This window comes from Sphaerodactylus townsendi, linkage group LG05 (genome assembly GCF_021028975.2).
Source record: "Sphaerodactylus townsendi isolate TG3544 linkage group LG05, MPM_Stown_v2.3, whole genome shotgun sequence".
NCBI classification, from domain to species: domain Eukaryota; kingdom Metazoa; phylum Chordata; class Lepidosauria; order Squamata; family Sphaerodactylidae; genus Sphaerodactylus; species Sphaerodactylus townsendi.
In genome coordinates, this window is record NC_059429.1 from 112,109,338 (window position 1) to 112,126,985 (window position 17,648).

A 17,648-nucleotide genomic window follows, 5' to 3' on the forward strand; every position below is an offset into this window, starting at 1 on the left:
AGGTGAAAAGTTTTTTCACAGATTCTCTGGCACCCCTACCTGGTTCAGTGTAGGTTCACCTTGTGTAGGTTCACCTTCAGCCCTCTGGAACTGGCCACAAGATTGGCATGTCATTATTGCACTGGCTTTCAGCTAGGTACTATACAAAGTGATCCCGATGAAAATTCCCTTCACTTCTGAATAATTGTAGGTATTATAAGGTAATGACTGTAAGCAGATTTGAATCCCAGGTCACTTTTTTCCCTGTAAACTGATTGGTGCTCAAATACGTGGGATTTTAAAAGGTTTTTTCCCCCTAAAATGATCAAACAGTGGTAGTATGAAGAGGGAGGAGTTTGAATTTATACCCCACCTTTCTCTCGTTTTGTAAGGAGACTCAAGGCAGCTTTCAAACTCCTTCTCTTCCTCTCCCCTCAGTGTACACCTTGGGAGGTAGATGGGACTGAGAGTTTTGAGAGAACTGTGACTAGCTCAGGGTCACCCATTAGGCTTCATGTGTAGGAGCAGGAAGCAAATCCAGTTCACCAGATATGCCTCTGCCACTCATGTGAAGAAGTGGGGAAACAGACCTGGTTCTCCAGATTGGAGTCCACTGCTCTTAACCGCTACACCACACTTAGCATATTCAGATAATTGTAGCGCCGATAAGGTAGGTAATTAGGCTTCTGTAATGTTGGTAAACTGTTGTAACTTACAATTTCAGGTATTTTTGCTGCTGTTCTGTAAAGTTATATTTTACTGTTGCCCAATTTTGAGTACATTTGATCAGAAAGGAGGTATACCGTAGAGTTTCTGTGTTTAGTCATCTGTCCTGGGCCTAAGGAATTGGTTTTAAAACTTCTGTCTTCCCCTACTTGCTTTAGCAGCGGGCATTTGATACTGATGTCATATATACTTATTCAAAGATAATTGCTGGCAGGGCACAGAGTCTCAGGTGCAATTTTGCATGTCTCATAAAACAATACAAACAGTCAGTTCTCAGGGGTGTTCAGATTAACATGCCCTTATCCACATGACTCAGCAGCCCTTAAACAGAACTCTGAAGCCGCGCTTGTCTGCTGTGGGATATTTTTGTAATCTTTCATGTGCTGCTCTTCTGGCAAATTATAATGCAACCCTAACCAGAATTATACTTTTTTTTAGCTCAATGGACTTAGAGTGCAACACTAACTAGAATTACATTATCAGTTCCTCTATCCTACAATGTGCAATCTTACAAGGTTTATTAATTAGAATAATTAAAATAAACTTTAAATCCAAGTCTTCTGAAAGCAACTGCACCATTGGTGGCAGGAGCAGTAGGCAAGATCCAAAGAGTTTGGTGCAATGCTAGGCAAGAGTCCATGGACAAATAAACGGTCTTGCTATGTGTGGCTGAAGGCTGTGCTTTGTTTTAAGTTCATTATTGCCACTCAGGCACTACTTAAGGATGGATCAAGTGGCCCCAACCTTTTTGAGTCTGAGGGCATATCTGGAAGTCTGACATGGCACGGTGGGTATAGCCAAAAAATGGCTGCTGAAGGAGGTGGAGCCAGCCACAAACTGATAGCCACAGCTTAACTTTAGGAGCACACTGCAGATCCTTATGCTGAGATGGTAGCTGCTGCTAAAGCAACATTTAAAAATCTGCACAGACAGTGGAATCCCTAGTAGTCAGTCAGAAGCCTTACTGGGCAAAAATCCTACCTGGCCCTGCCCACTTTCTAAAAATACTTGGTGGGCACAAAAAAAAAGTATCAGTGGGTACCATGGCACTCATGGGCACCAGATTGGGAATCCTCAGTTTAAATTTTCCGAGTAGATGAGCTAAAGACAAATTCAAAATCTGTTGTTAGAACCAGGAAATAGTGTTTTAATTGGTTTTTTATTTAGATATTTGTACTGATAGAGATCCAAAGTGACTTAGAACATAATTCTCCTATCCTCTGTTTTTGTTGTTGCAGTGGTCCTGTGAAATAGGTTAGGCTGAGAGAGTGAGGGCATCTGATCCAAGATCAACCAGTGAAGTTTAATGTAAACAATAAATAAATAATGGGAGAACAGGGTTTCCAAGCATGGGACAGCCAGATACTAGTACAGCGCACTAACTGCTATGCTATGAAGAAGAAGAGTTTGGATTTATATCTTTCTCTCCTGCAGGAGACTCAAAGGGGCCTACAATCTCCTTGCCCTTCCCCCCTCACAACAAACACCCTGTGAGGTAGGTGGGGCTGAGAGAGCGCCGAAAAGCTGTGACTAGCCCAAGGTCACCCAGCTGGTGTGGAGGGGAGTGCACAGGCTAATCTGAATTCCCCAGATCAGCCTCCACTCAGGTGGCAGAGCGGGGAATCAAACCCAGTTCCTCCAGATTAGAATGCACCTGCGCTTAACCACTACACCACTGCTGATGTGGCTTACCAAATTGGTCAGTTACTTTCAAGAAGCCTAAATCTAAAATTGTTAAGAAGCAAAAACACAGTTCAAAGACAGATATATGAATGGCACAGGTAGGAAAGCTTAGAGATCTAGGGTAGGATTAGCATTCAAATATAGTTGCAGGAACAGATTTGAGGGGGGGAAAAGCGTGATGTTGAAAGTCAGTCAGCTGGGATTTGCAGTGGAGGCACAGAATGGTGGTGTTCCTTAGGTCCAAGAATCTTCCAGCTTTGTATATATCAGGTAATATGAAGAAGCCTACACTTACAGCAGTGGAGGGCCTGGGTGCCCCATCTATATTTATAGGTTCAATTTATACCCCAGTCTTCCTGGTGAGTTGGGCTGAGGGCAGCTTACAACAATGTAAAATTACCGATATAAACCATTTAAAATTGAACATATAAGCAATTAAAACATGAACATAAATATAATGGTGCCCTAAAGAATGGGGAAGCCAGTCAGAGAAGAAAAGGAACATACAGATAAGCAGGATAAAATAATAAGCAATCAAGAAGAAAAATAAAGGGACCAGTAAAAAAAAAAACAAAGGAAGGAAAGGGAGGTCAGCTATCAGAAAACCATCACTATCTTCAACCATAGGCCTGGTGGAACATCTCTGTGGAATTACGACAGGCCCAGGGTCTAACTCAGGGGTAGGGAACCTGCGGCTCTCCAGATGTTCAGGAACTACAATTCCCATCAGCCTCTTTCAGCATGGCCAATTGGCCATGCTGGTAGGGGCTGATGGGAATTGTAGTTCCTGAACATCTGGAGAGCCGCAGGTTCCCTACCCCTGGTCTAACTTGATAGGGACTGCCAGTAAGTTCTCTTCAGCTGAGCAAAGCCCTCTTTGGGGTGTATATTGAGAGAAGTTCTCCGCCTGGCCCCACACACACTGCCAGCCAGCTGATCAGCGGGGATGCCTGGCCTCATCACCAACAAGACCATGTCTTTGGGGAACTGCCTTGCCATTGCAACAGGAACTAGCAGCAAAGGATGAGGCAGAGAGGCAGTTCGGGGGGGGGGGGGGCATTGCTTGCCTGGAGGAGGATTCCGGCATCTGCTGCAGCAGCAACATGCAGATCTGCAAGATGGGGTTCAGCAGAAAAAAACCCAGGGTGAAACCAGCCAAGCCTGCACCAATGCCCTGGCTGGCAGGAGTCCTGATGCTGCCATGGGGCCAGGAAATCCCCCCATTGCCATCCCTTAAAGGGACAGGCAGGCTCCTGGGCCAGGTGGCCAATCTGTGAGTCAGCAGGGCCCGACAGATAGCCTAGAGCCAATGGGACGTAGTGACAGGCTTGAATCAGGTGGAGGGAGGCAAAGAGGGAGATAAAAGCAGGGAGAAAGGAGAGTTGGGGGGAAGTAGAGGAAGGAGGAGAGAGCAGGAGAAAAACAGATTGAGAGACGAGAAAGGATTCGGTACTTCATCTGGAGCCAGTTCAGTTGGCAAAGCCCTGTATAATCCCCTCAAAATAGTTAAGATGGGGCTAGGCTGAAGTGGCACTGAGCTGAGATCTCCAGTTACTACTTTATTTGTTTGAGTCCATCCTGAATGGCTGGTGGGGAGGTAAGCCTTTAATTACAGCAGTGGTCTCTAGTTGTTTCCTTCCTTCACTGTGCAAGCTACTTGCATTCATCTAAATATAAAATAAGGCCAGAGGATTTGTCTTTGTTCTTCTGGCCAGTTCTGTGTACTATTGGCACAGAGAAACATGCATGAGGCTGTTCACATAAACACATTGTTTTTGTTTGTTGGTTGGTTTTTCAGGATGTCAGATGTGCTATGTGGTAGTAGGTGTGGGTTAAAATAGGTAATAAAAGTTTGTTTTGAATGCAGATAGGTTGCAGTAGGCAACAGGATTCCCCTTTAAAAATCCAGGATTATCTAAAGGCAAGAGTTTTCTCTTGAGTTTCCAGTAGCAACATAATTATTTCAGTTCAATTTAGACTTTTCTTTATTACTGTTGGAAGCAGTGGCAATGGAAGTCATAAGTAGTATGCTGCTAGCAGACTTCATAACCTAATGTTTTTATGGTGTTTAAAATATGGAGTAGTAGGAGTTTGGATTTATACCCCCTCCCTTTCTCTCCTGTGAGGAGACTTAAAGGGGCTTACAATCTCCTTTCCCTTCCCCTCCCACAGCAAACATCCTGTGAGGTGGTTGGGGCTGAGATAACGCTGAAGAACTGTGACTAGCCCAAGGTCACCCAGATGTCATGTGTTGGAGTGCACAAGCTAATCTAGTTCTCCAGATAAGTGTCCACAGCTCAAGTGGCAGAGCGGGGAATCAAACCTGGTTGTCCAGATTAGAGTGCACCTGCTCTTAACCACTACACCACACTGGCTCTAGTATGTACACACGCTGGGTCTAGTACAGGGGTAGGGAACCTTTAACACTCATTAACAACAACATAAGAACAAGAGCCATTTGGACCCGTTTTCCATGGGAAAATAAAACACTTGGAGCCACAAATAATTTTTGACATTTAAAATAAAGATAACACTGTATATATTGGGGTTTTTTACCTTTTACTCCGCTCATGGATGCATCCGCCCTGCTGCCTGCAGGGCGGGCAAGAATGGGGCCAGCGGCTCAGCCTCGCCGGCCACCGGGAAAGCGCCCGCCCTGCTCCAATGGGGCAGGCGAGAGGGGAAGTCCGCAGCACGGCCCAGCCAGCTGCGGGCAGTTGGTGCCCGCCCTGCTGCCTGCAGGGCGGGCAAGGATGGGGCCAGTGGCTTGGCTCATGGAGCCGCAGTGCAAGGGCAGAAGAGCCGCATGCGGCTCTCGAGCCGCAGGTTCCCTACCCCTGCTCTAGTACACATACTTGTTCTTTTTCTTTTTCATTGTGAAAACAGTATTGTAAAGATTCCTTTGTTTAACACATCTAAAGCCTGTAGATTTGAAGTAGAAAAAGTCTGACAAAGACATTTCTTATGGAAGACGTGGTTGCCTCAGACTTGCATCTGAAATGTAATGGTAGATTTATTCGTTTAAATAAGAACATAAGAACAAGCCAGCTGGATTAGACCAGAGTCCATCTAGTCCAGCTCTCTGCTACTCACAGTGCCTTTGGGAGCTCACATGCAGGATGTGCCTGTGAACCAGCACAGGGTTATGCTCTTCATTTTAGTGTGCTTAAACACCTGTGATAGATTGTGTGTGTTGTTGATTCTTTTGCCTGTTATCCAAAATGAGCCCCTCGGGGGAGGGCGGTATATAAGTGGAATAAATAAATAAATAAATAAAATGTATAATTCAGATTCCATTTTTCAAAATATTTTAAAGATTATATTTTGGTTTGCTGTTTTTTCATGCTGTGTCTACTTATTGGGTCTGAATGAAATTAGTTTTTTAAATAACTGCTATGATCATTCACTGTAAACCGTTGCATATGTGTAAGATTATATCTACTCTGTTTCCCCAAATATAAGACATCCCTTGAGAATAAGACGTAGTAGAGGTTTTGCTGAAGTGCTAAATATAAGGAATCTCCCAAAAGTAAGACATAGCAGAGTTTTTGTTTGGAAGCATGTCCGACGAACAGAACACAGAAAAATAAGACATCCCCTGAAAATAAGACATAGTGCATCTTTGGGAGCAAAAATTAATAAAAGACACTGTCTTATTTTTGGGGAAACACGATATGCATGGAAATGTCCTTGTAAGTATTCTGCATAGAAACAGTACAGATAGATGTCTAAATCACGTTACTGACTTCGGGTATGTTCCTCAACGCGCCCATCTCTCCTGCTGTGTCCCTTGATGGACCCTTTCAGCATCCAGTGAAAATCTGCTTGTAGTCCATGACCTGAAGGAAGTCCGGGTGGCATCAGCCAGGGTCTTTTCAGCCCTAGCCCCAGCCTGGTGGAATGCTCTGTCCAATGAAATCAGGGCCTTGTGGGATTTATTGCAGTTCTGCAGGGTCAGTAAGACAGAGTTGATTCACCAGGCATATGGTTGAGGCAGCAACAGTTACCATCTTGGCCTCCTCACTCCAGCCCTCTCTTCTCCCCCTGTCATCTATCCCTAACTATCCACCCATTAAGATAATCTGGGTGGTTTTTTTAAATCTCCCCCTTTTAAGACTTAATGGGGCTCAGTGATGGGGATATTTTGCCATCTTGTTTTAGTCGACAGATGTATAGTTTTAGAAGTTTTTAACTGACAATAGATAGTATAGTTACTGTATTTTGGATATATGATGTTGGAAACCGTTCTGAGAGGGGGGGCGGCCTTGAAATTGAATAAAATTGTTTCCTCATGCAGAGCAGAAGATACATGGGCAGGGGGGCTTTCAGGAATAGTGTTGTCTTGCAGTGCAATCCTTTGCAGAATTACTCAAAACTCATTGAAATCAGTGATCTTAGGCTGGAGTAACTCTACATAAGATTTCATGGCTGGAGAAGGAACTAATCTTTGAGATTTCATCTGAAAAGGAGCTGCGTCTATTTAGTTGAGGATCTGCAGGACCAAATGTAATTCAACTCTTTCTTTACGGTATACAGAAATGTTCCAGTCAGCATGAATTTGTGACATACATATGTGTGTTTTAGGTTTTTGGCTTGGCTCAGATTAACTCTGCCATCACTTACAGTCATGCGATTGGGAGGAGGTTGCAGGATTAGCATTCTGTCCTCTTCAAAGTACTGGGCTGTCCAGAGATTCAGCTATTGTTGATGTGAAAGTGGGTTTGCTCTTAACCCAGGTATGAACCTAGTCTCTAATATGTCAAGGAATCAATTCTGTTTAGCTTTAATTGTGGTGAACATTCATGTGAATGTCATGACTAATTGTAACCAAAGGGCTTTTTATGAGAAAGGGAAGGGAGCTCAGAGTCTCTTGATTGTCTTCTCTTACCCATAGTTAAAGGACAATCAACATTGTGTTGCCCCTTGGTGTGGTCTGCTGATGTTTTTATAATTTGGTCATGCAATGCTTTGTGCACATGAATTCAGCAAGATTTGCAGTCCTGTTCCTACCAAAGGCATGTCTTTCTATGCCCATCAACTTCGGCAAAGGATCAACTGGCCGTTTAACTTACAGTGCACATTTTTGATGGACTAGCAGTCTGCCAACCTTTAGAAGCCAGAAGCACTTAAGCATCAATAGTTCCGGTGGTACGCAAGAGCCACCTATCTCAGACCTGGCCAGTGATGGGTATCTGCTCAATTGGTGGTGATGCAAGAGGAGATAACAGGTGAACATATAACCATTATTGTCATTGCTGGTCAGCTCTGTAAGGTTAGCTAGCTGCAAGGGCCGCTTAGCCTGGCTTGCTCCTTGGCATATTAACTTCCGAAACTGCCCATGATGAAACTCTCCTTAGGATGGCACTGTTAATAGTAGACGACGACTGTGGATTTATATCCTGCCTTTCTCTCCTGTAAGGAGACTCAAGGTGGCTTACAAACTCCTTTCCCTTCCTCTCCCCACAGCAAACACCTTGTGAGGTAGGTGGGTCTGAGAGAGTTCAGAGAGAACTGTGACTTGCCCAAGATCACCCAGCAGGCTTCTTAAACAAATCCAGTTCACCAGTTAAAAGTCCCCCACTCTTAACCACTGCACCATGCTGGCTCTACTTTAACACATGTTATAGACCAGGATTACTGGGATGTATGTTCAAAATGCCTCAATTTGAATATTTGTATTTTTATGTTCTCAAATTTTAGGTTACAGCCAGATATGCCATCATGTTTGTTACAGTTCAATACAATGTTACATATGCTGCAGGTAAGATTACACCTTTAATTTTATTCCTGCTTATATCATGCTATATCTTTTAAAATTAATAAAATACCGGTGTTTCTCACAATGGTAATTTAGTTAATGGGTTGAATCCAGCAGAGCCGTCCGCAGAAGGAGTGCTGCTCTGCAGACTGAAAAGGTAGATGGGGTGATTTCACTCCTTCCTACCCCCCCCCCCCCTCATATTTTCAGCCCTGCAACCTGCAGACCTCCATTTAGGTCCTGGTATCATCATTCCTGGGTTTGGAAGGGACAACTGGTGAGAGGAGAATGCAGCAAAAATCAGTTTCCACCAAAACCGTCCTTCTACCGGGGGATTGTTGGCTCCAGTCCATTATTGAACTATATCTTCCTGCCCTGCTTCATTCAAAGGAAGATTTCCTGGGACAGAGGAAGAATCCATACTTAGCTAAGTGGAGTGATAGACACAGCTCAGTCTATTGTTTTGTGGCATGTCAATAAATGGGGGATATTACAAAGTAATCTAAGCAAAAGATGGGGGACAAGGGGGAAAGAGATCCCTGTCTACAAAATGCTTACCTAAAGACCCAGAGTGCTTGAGGATGTAGCGAGAGGATGGGAAGAGGACATGGAAACAGCAAGAGCAACCATATTGGCTCATATCTGTCATCTGTTGGACATACTTAAGCTTTGTTCAAGTTGCAGGTGAAGTGCAGGGGATTAAGCCAGAGGCTTTCCATTGAACATGTGGATTTTGAGAAAGGATTAGAAATCAGGGAAGTGCTAGGAATGCTGGAAGAGTTCCAAGCATGTGGGACACTGAGGGAGCGCAAGTGGAGTATTTTCCAAGTAATTTTAGGCTAAAAGGCTTAGGTTTCTGATGAAAGCTTACAAAATCAGAGAAGCTGTAGCATCCTATCTTAACATTAACTTCAGTTTTTAAAGCAAGTCAAATCCCTTCCAGCCTAGCGGTTCTGTGAACGTGCAGATTTACATGAAAGTTGTCAGTATCTTAAGATCAGTCACTGAGCAGACATCAAAACCTTTACATTGGAATTATATTTAGCGCTGATGTACAGCAAGCAGCTTTCATTCTATTTAAAGAACATCAAGAAAAGAGATTCTGTGGTTTAAAATATAGTGAATCTTAGATGACAAATGCAGTATGTTGAGTGCTTCTAGGCATTAAGTCTAAATTCAAGGTTTGCTGTATGTTTGCATAAATTCTTATGACAAAATGATGCTGACCTCTCCATAAGTTATGATATTATGTAGGTTCAAATGTTCAGTACAGTTTTTCACCCTAGAGAACAAGACTTTATTGTAGCAGTTTATTTAGGATATGTGATAGTGCTGAACAGTTACTTTTGTTTATGTGTGTGTGTTGGTGGGAGTTTTTTGTGCTTCTGTATTCTCAAGTACGGCTGGATACCATTGTAACAGTAATATTGTACGTTTTCAGATGACAGGCCTGAGCCAGTTCATTTCTATGAGTATGGTCTGAAAGACCTGGCCACCATCTTTTTCTACATGCTTATAGCTATTATTCTGCATGCAGTGATTCAAGAGTACATACTAGATGTAAGTTCACAATTATTGCATGAATGTGAATATGCTGTATGTTATATTGTATCTACTTTTATATTGTTTCTAAAAGTTTAATTAACAGAAAGTCTTATGTTACCAGCAAATGATTTTTGTATAAAACATCAGCTTACTCAGATTTTGTTCAATTATATATTGGGTCTCTTTGCAAGGATGAATAGACATTTTGGCATGGGAGTTGGGGAGGGGCTTGCATAAGTTCTGTAGCTGGCAGTTCACTTCAATGGACCCTCCAGAATTGGACTGTAATCCTTTTTTTTTCATCCTGGTTTCTCCAGCTAATTGCAGGACCTGAGCTTCTTTATAAAGTGTTCCAGTCCCACAATTAAGATGTTTGTTATGCCTTGAAGATCCATACATTTGTTACAACCCCTGTCGTTAAGCAGACAGGTGAATATAGGCTAGACATCAGTGTTACAGGGACTGTTCAAGATGAGAGATTCCCAGCCCAAACTGGATTAGGTGACTGTGAGGCACAGAGTTTTGTGTCACAGAATTTTGGCTCTTAGTCAAAATAATATTGGATATATGAGATGATTTTATGGAATGGCTGTGATAGCCTTTTTGATATACTACAAATTATACCAATTACAGGGTTCCTGTAAAGCTCTCTTGACATGAATAGCCAGCAGTTCAGTAGGTTGTACCATGTTTCATGTCAGTTTCTAAATTTGACCTGGCAACCTGTTGATTTAAGGTACATGTTAAATCAAGAATTTTATAAATAAAACAATGGTTGTTATAATTGGCCCTGTGTCCAGATGTGGCCCTGTGTCCAGACTCAACCTCCCTTCCCCACACACTGAGGCCCTGGAGCCAGAATTCCTAACTGATCTGCAGCCATTGGAGGGAAGGAATGGTACCAGGAAACAGGCTGCCTATATAATGCAGGCAACAAGATCTTCAGGAACCAGCCAGCAAATGATTAAAGAGGGACACCTGGACCAGGAAGATGGAAAGGCTGGGCTGGACACAGATTTGGGGGCTGTTGGGTGAATGGGGTGGGGTGGATGACTGGCTCCTCAAAGACAGAGGAGGTGGAAGTAAGATCAGGGTGGGGAATAAAAGTTGGCCTTCACAGACAGGCCGGGAAGGAAGGGAGCATTACAACACAGGAGAGGGAAGCAGAGGGCTGTTCCTCGGGAGGAAAGGAAGGACCTGCAGTCCTCAACCAATGTCTTGTGTTTCCCAATTCTGAGGCTTAAGGAGCCTCAACAAGGAAGGAAGGCACAATGGCAGGGGCAGGGCGGGGAGAATGTCTCACACAATGTTAGGTGTTCACATTTATAGATAGGGGTTAAATATGTATTTTCATCTGTTAAATAATAGCTAGCTCAAAAATTGCACACATTCTCAAATAGTCTAAAAAAGTTTAACAAATGGAAAACTGGGGAGTTATCTGGGGATTCCACAGTGAGCAAACAGCAGTAGTATTTATTTTATTTATATATTAGATTTTAAACCGCCCACCCCCGAAGGGCTCTGGGCGGTGTATAACAGGCTAAAAACAACATTACACACAACAGGTCAGGAACAACATTACACACAATAAATAAATTAAATTAAGTTAAAAACAATTTACAGATTCTATAAAAACATAGCAACATTAATATAGTACAATAAAGTACTATAGTACAATAAAGTATAGAGTCTAATAACTTCCCTGTGCAGTTGATATCAGGTGCTGAAATCTATAATGATCTAATGCAAAACTCAAATTGCGAAAACCAGTTGAGTCATAATTTCCTCACCTTCCCTGGCTAGTGTAGAGTGTAGTGTAGAGTAGAGTGTAAAGTGTAGCAATCACATATATAATGTAGTGTAGTGTAGAGTGTAGCAATCACATATATAGAACCAGAATCCACTGAAGAAATGTCTCTGAACCAGTGTCAGAAACTCTAGGGCATGGAAGATTGAATAGTCATTACCAGTAGCAGTACAGGGACATGGTGTACAACTCACCACTGCCAGTGTGGGCATAACTTGTGATGTTTCTCGAACAGAGGGAGAATGAAGGGGGCTAGATGCAACTATATGCTACCACTGGCATCCCATCTAGTGCCCACATTTGGTTTAGTGGGGTTTTTTAGATCTTCATTGGGAAGAACCGCTGGATACAAATAAACAATTCTTTGCGCTCCTATGCCAATATTGGGGATGGATGGGAAAACATTGGTTTGGATGTTGGAAAAGCATTGTTTATTCTGCCACCGTTCCATAATTCCTGTGGAACTTATGCACCTATGTGGCTACTTAGGAGACCACCAGGTCTCCCGACTGAGTAGCCTTTACCTCTACTGCATGTGAGAAGCAGTAACTGGCTTGAGTTATGGTGAGTTTGCTGGGCATGTTACCCTCCCATGCGAACGAAAATGCTTAATATATTCTGAGGGCTGCTGTGGCAACTAATGTGAAAGGATAGATCTGTTGTGGCTCTCATTCACAGACTTGACTAATAGTGGCAAGTAAAAGACGAAGAACTTTTTTGGAATTTAAATCCTGACAGTTAGAGATATTGGTATGGTGGAAATTTTAGGCTGCTTTCTAAGATCAATGCACAACAGTAAACGAAGAATATCACACATTTCCTAACTTATTGTGTTGTTTTAATTTCTAGAAAATTAATAGACGTCTCCACTTGTCAAAAACAAAGCATAGCAAATTCAACGAATCAGGGCAACTAGCATTTTTCTACTTGTTTTCATTTGTCTGGGGATCAAGCATTTTGTCTGCAGTAAGTAAGTCAAGTTATTTCTCTGATATTTATTATAATTGTTCACACTTCCGTAATATTTATTTTTTTAAAACTTTATATTTTTTCCCCATCTAGGAAGAATTCACAACAAACCCAACTCTGTTGTGGAAAGATTACCCTCATTCTCGAATGTTGTGAGTCTGTTGCTGCTTTGTCTGATTTGATGTCTTTGGGGGGGCAGGGGGAGGAGATGTTTGCTAGCTAAATCATCTTTCTGATATATTTAATTTTCTCCTTAAAAATGGACTTGAAGGACTAGAGCAGCGGTTCTCAACCTGTGGGTTGGGACCCCTTTAGGGTCGAATGACCCTTTCACAGGGGTTGCCTAAGACTCTCTGCATCAACGTTCTCCATCTGTAAAATGGATAAATGTTAGGATTGGGGGTCACCACAACATGAGGAACTGTATTAAAGGGTTGCAGCATTAGGAAGGTTGAGAACCACTGGACTAGAGCTTAGATAATCTTTGCCTAATTCTACCTTTCACTGACAGAAGTCCTGAATTGTTCGTGGCAAGAGTTGCCTTGCTTGTTCTGATCAATGATCCCTCTTTCCTACAGATAATGGCTAGGCAGATACTTCATATTGGGCATGCAGGATATGGTGGAAATATGCATGGTCTGTTGTTCATCTCCAAGTCTCTGGCTGTCAGAGCTATCTGACCATTAAATTTCTAATGTTATTCTTCAAATGTTGGTGAATTGTTTAAAGCTATACTGGTTTCTACCAGAATGTCTGTGGCAGTGATTATTATAGGCTGATACTGTGTTTGGTGTAAAAAAAATGTTTTTGTGTTCTAGTAGCATTTTTTCCTGATGTTTTGCCTGCATCTGTGGCTGGCAAGTTCAGGGGATCAGCCACAGATGCAGGCGAAACGTCAGGAGAAAATGCTACTAGAACATGGCCATACTGCCCAGAAACCACACAGCACCCCAGTGATTTCAGCCATGAAAGCCTTCGACAATACAGTGTTTTTGTTGCTTTTTTGGCCTGCTGCCCACCATTGTAGCATATATATGTATTTTCAGAGTGAATGATCCTTCTCTAGTCAGTCTCCCCAAATCTGCAGAGATCGAAAAAGCTGGAATAACACATCTCTCCCCCCCCATCCCATAGTTTCTGATTTTACATGATATCTCACGTTTCCCACTGTTATAGAGTTAAGGGATGAATGGAGCACAATATCACAACATAGAGTTGAATACTGCCTTTTGGATTTGGAGGATGGGGGATGAGATTTAGTTATATTTACCTTCACTGCAACTTGATATATGTAACTTGTGAGCAGTGGTATATAGTCTTTGTTAGATGATTGATTTCAACCAGGGGTCTGCAACCTGCGGCTCTCCAGATGTTCATGGACTACAATTCCCATCAGCCCCTGCCACCATGGCCAATTGGTGGCAGGGGCTGATGGGAATTGTAGTCCATGAACATCTGGAGAGCCGCAGGTTGCAGACCCCTGCAACAGACCTATGCTGTGATTTTGAAGTCTAAGAGAGAGTTTGAGATCTGTTATAAACCAATGTCTATCAACTTCAGTCCTCATCCACAATAAAGGGTATAGCTGTAATGGCACAGTGTAACTGTAATGACTGACTTTTTGGGGATAATCACTGGATTACATTGAGTTGTTAATCTCTCTGCTCCCGTTTCCTCCCTGGTCAGCAATATGGAGATAACTTTCCAGTTGGTCTTCATATTAAAGTAATTGTTAGCGTAGTATTTTCATGTCAATATCCACATCACATAGTTCTGTGTACTTCTATAATGTATCCTTCAGTATCTTCTTAGTTTTAGTGATTTAACTGTTCTCCCCTGAGCTGCTTGTTCATAAGAAAGATATTCCAAACAGTGGTTTGTTTAACAGTAGCGTGATGCAGTAGTCCCTTACCATTTATAAATCACAGTTCCTCTTGTTTACAGTCCGACCACATGATGTGACTAATCCTGAGCACGTGACTCCACTGCATGTTGGGGCAGGAGAGTCAGCATGATGGCATGCCTTCATATCGTTACTGCTTATTAGCACTGTGCCTACACAGAGAATGTGTGCATGCTGGATGAGTTATACAGTGCTCACTTTGTTGGCCAGGCAGTTCACAGTATGGTGGCCACCATTTCTGCCTGGCTATGTGACTTTTAGAGCAGCACCTGGCTGCAGCAGTAGCAAGTATGCTGGTCACTATTTCTTAACTCCAACAGTGCTACAGCCAAACTTGGCACTGGATGTGACTTGCATGGGCCTTTATTTGTGAATTGGGGGGGGGGGGAGGGTATGGATGGATGTCATTTTGGCCTCCTAGTCTTTTTGCAAATGTCTCAATTCATGGTGATCCCAGGAGTAGAAACCCTGCAAATGGAGAAGGCCTGTTAGGACCAACTAAAACATCTCATCCTATGACCAATTTAGTTGCACTTTTTCTGTTTTAATCTTGAGGTGGCAGTATAAAGATTTTGATATGGTAGTCAAATTACAACGTTAACCTAGATTTAGTTAGCTACGCTTTTATTTATGCTGATACATGTTCAGTTAGTCCTTTTCTACGAACTCAAGATATTTCCTGATTATTACCAATATAAATTCTTTCAGAGGGTATTAACAGCAGAATTTTTGTCCTACTTTACATGAACTTTCACTTATTTAAGCTGATTTTCATCTACCATTCTCTTGGTAAATAGCCTAGTTTTCAGAGAACTAGCTGGTGTTTTTCACAGTAACATGGGATTTTCCTGTCCTGTTTATATTGGAATCTATTTATACCTATTATATCTCCAGCATATAATTTCTTCCCCATTTGTCTCCCCCTACGTCTTTAACTAGTTTGTTGTCTACCATAGGATCTTATCCTGTGTTTTTTTAATTCTTAGAATCTGTTGGTGAAGGACTTAGCCCTGTATAAACTCTCTTAAAACAGTGTTTAAAACTATAATATGTGGTAGAGTGTATCTATGATACCTTGCTTTCATTCATGAATATTAAATTTTATTAAAAATTAAGTATATGAGTGGGGGATAGGAGTACGTTTTGTTTTTAAAAGATAGATGCTAGACAATGAGTATTGCATTTGTAACATATTTCCTTTGTAGCATAATGCTGTGCTGCAGGGTAACTGGCAAAATATTTTGAGCTAAATTCCTACTTTTTATGACTAGCAATCTTTCTCTCTCTTTAGCTTTCAGGTAAAATTCTTCTATATCTGCCAGATTGCCTATTGGCTTCATGCACTGCCAGAACTCTACTTCCAAAAAATTAGAAAGGTATAAATTGCATCTGGAGTATTTTTGTTTTGTTTTGCTATCCTTTTATATCTAGTATTAAGATTCCACAGTGTAAAACATAAAATTGTAAAAATAAAACTTTACTAAACTAGATAGTGGGCAGAGCTGATGAATAGTTGAGATGATTTGGGAAGAGGACAAAATCCAGCCCCCAACATCCTTAACAATGAAGGAATTAAATGGTTGTGAGGCAGGAAATATCTAATGCACTGAATTGTCCTTTCCTACCAGAAATGTTGTATCTGCTAAAGTTTAATATTCAGTGATTTTGAGAAAGAACTTGTATAGAGAAGCGTACTTTATGTAGGCACCTAGGGAATACTTAACAGACCAAGTGTCGGGAAAGCACCAGTTTGATAAAACTACATCTGTTTTAACATGGACAGCACTTTGGATTCAGTGAAGTCACAATATATTTTAAGATAGAATCAACTGGTTTCATTTGCTTTTATTAATTCTATTTAATTCTGGATCAGAATGTGTGAACCAGTTTGTGGAGAAGTCCAGCATTTTGCCTCTTGTGATTCTTGCCCTTGTTGGTTGATAACTGATTAGGGTGGGGTAGGAGGGGAGGGCGGTCATTAGGCCACAGTTCAAGAAATCTTTGGACATAAATGATTGCTCCAACAACTGATTGGTCACTAGTCTCTCCTTAGCTGAACTCCATGCACAAGGAATATTAGGGTAATGATACAGAGACCGGCATTGGCAAACCACCTCTGAACATCTCTTGCCTTGTAAACCCTGCAGGGTGGCCGTAAGTCAGCTCATGCTAAACTAGCCAGCTCTAACTGTCAAGACAGGTTCCAGCAAGTGATACCAGGAGATTACGTTCCTGTGACGTGCTGCCTTATTCAGAGTTTTATCTTCTTCGCTATGCTTTTTAGCATATAAATGAAACAGATGAAGTAATCTGGAGTGAGATGTCATTTACATGCTGAAGACATCCAGCTCAACTTTTAAATAAATTACATCTGGTGATAAGTGGGTTCTCTGAATTGGGAACTATTAGATCAGTGGTTCTCAACCTGGGGGTCGGGACCCCTTTGGGGGGGTCGAACGACCCTTTCACAGGGATCGCCTAAGACTCTCTGCATCAGTGTTCTCCATCTGTAAAATGGATAAATGTTAGGGTTGGGGGTCAGCACAACATGAGGAACTGTATTGAAGGGTTGTGGCATTAGGAATGTTGAGAACCACTGTATTAGATTGTGCTAACAAACCAGTTCTCAATCCAAACAAAATGGAGTTTCTTTAGCTCAGAGGTTCGATAATACAAGGAAGTGGTGAGCATTTATCCTAGGAAGGAGCAGTGTGGGTGAGACCATATTTTAAAGAGCAGGGTCAACCATGTGAACCATTCAGCTGTTCAAAAAGTATCTGTGGTGCAAGAGTTCCTTTCACCAGGTTATGCTGGTATGCTTCTGCAGTGCTTGCCAAATATATTGTCCCCACATTTAACATGCTCTGGTAATGTTAGACTAGATTTGTGTAGTCTGTGATGTGACTCTGCTTTGGAAGACTATGTAACAGCTTCATCTAGTTCAGAATGAGGTTGTAAGGTTGTTAAATAGAACACACCACATCCATACCAAATGCTTTATCTGTTTCTGTGCCATTGCTTTTGTTTTATTTGTGAAACTCCGGGAAATTGGCATACGTTTATATTTACGGAGTTGTGCAGAAGAGCTGAGAATAAGGAAAGCTGGCATATGTTGTGCTAGGATGCTGCTTTTTAAAGGTCTCTTTTTTCCTCCCTTTATGTAATCCTAGGAAGATATTCCCAGACAGTTGCACTATGTCTGCCTTTATATTGTCCATATATCTGGTGCCTATATATTGAAGTAAGTATTTATAATGTATTTTTATGTCTATAATATA

General features: G+C 41.9%; 1 protein-coding gene across 1 annotated transcript in view; it reads left to right on the plus strand.

Annotated features, from left to right (window-relative positions):
• LOC125433183 (translocating chain-associated membrane protein 1-like) overlaps window positions 1-17,648 on the plus strand; it is a 29,106-nt gene that overhangs the window by 673 nt on the left and 10,785 nt on the right. The window contains exons 2-7 of the mRNA XM_048497614.1: window positions 8,089-8,149; window positions 9,588-9,706; window positions 12,348-12,464; window positions 12,561-12,619; window positions 15,662-15,746; window positions 17,541-17,611. Of these exons, the coding sequence (XP_048353571.1) occupies window positions 8,089-8,149; window positions 9,588-9,706; window positions 12,348-12,464; window positions 12,561-12,619; window positions 15,662-15,746; window positions 17,541-17,611 (512 nt within the window). The remainder of the gene's footprint in view (window positions 1-8,088; window positions 8,150-9,587; window positions 9,707-12,347; window positions 12,465-12,560; window positions 12,620-15,661; window positions 15,747-17,540; window positions 17,612-17,648) is intronic.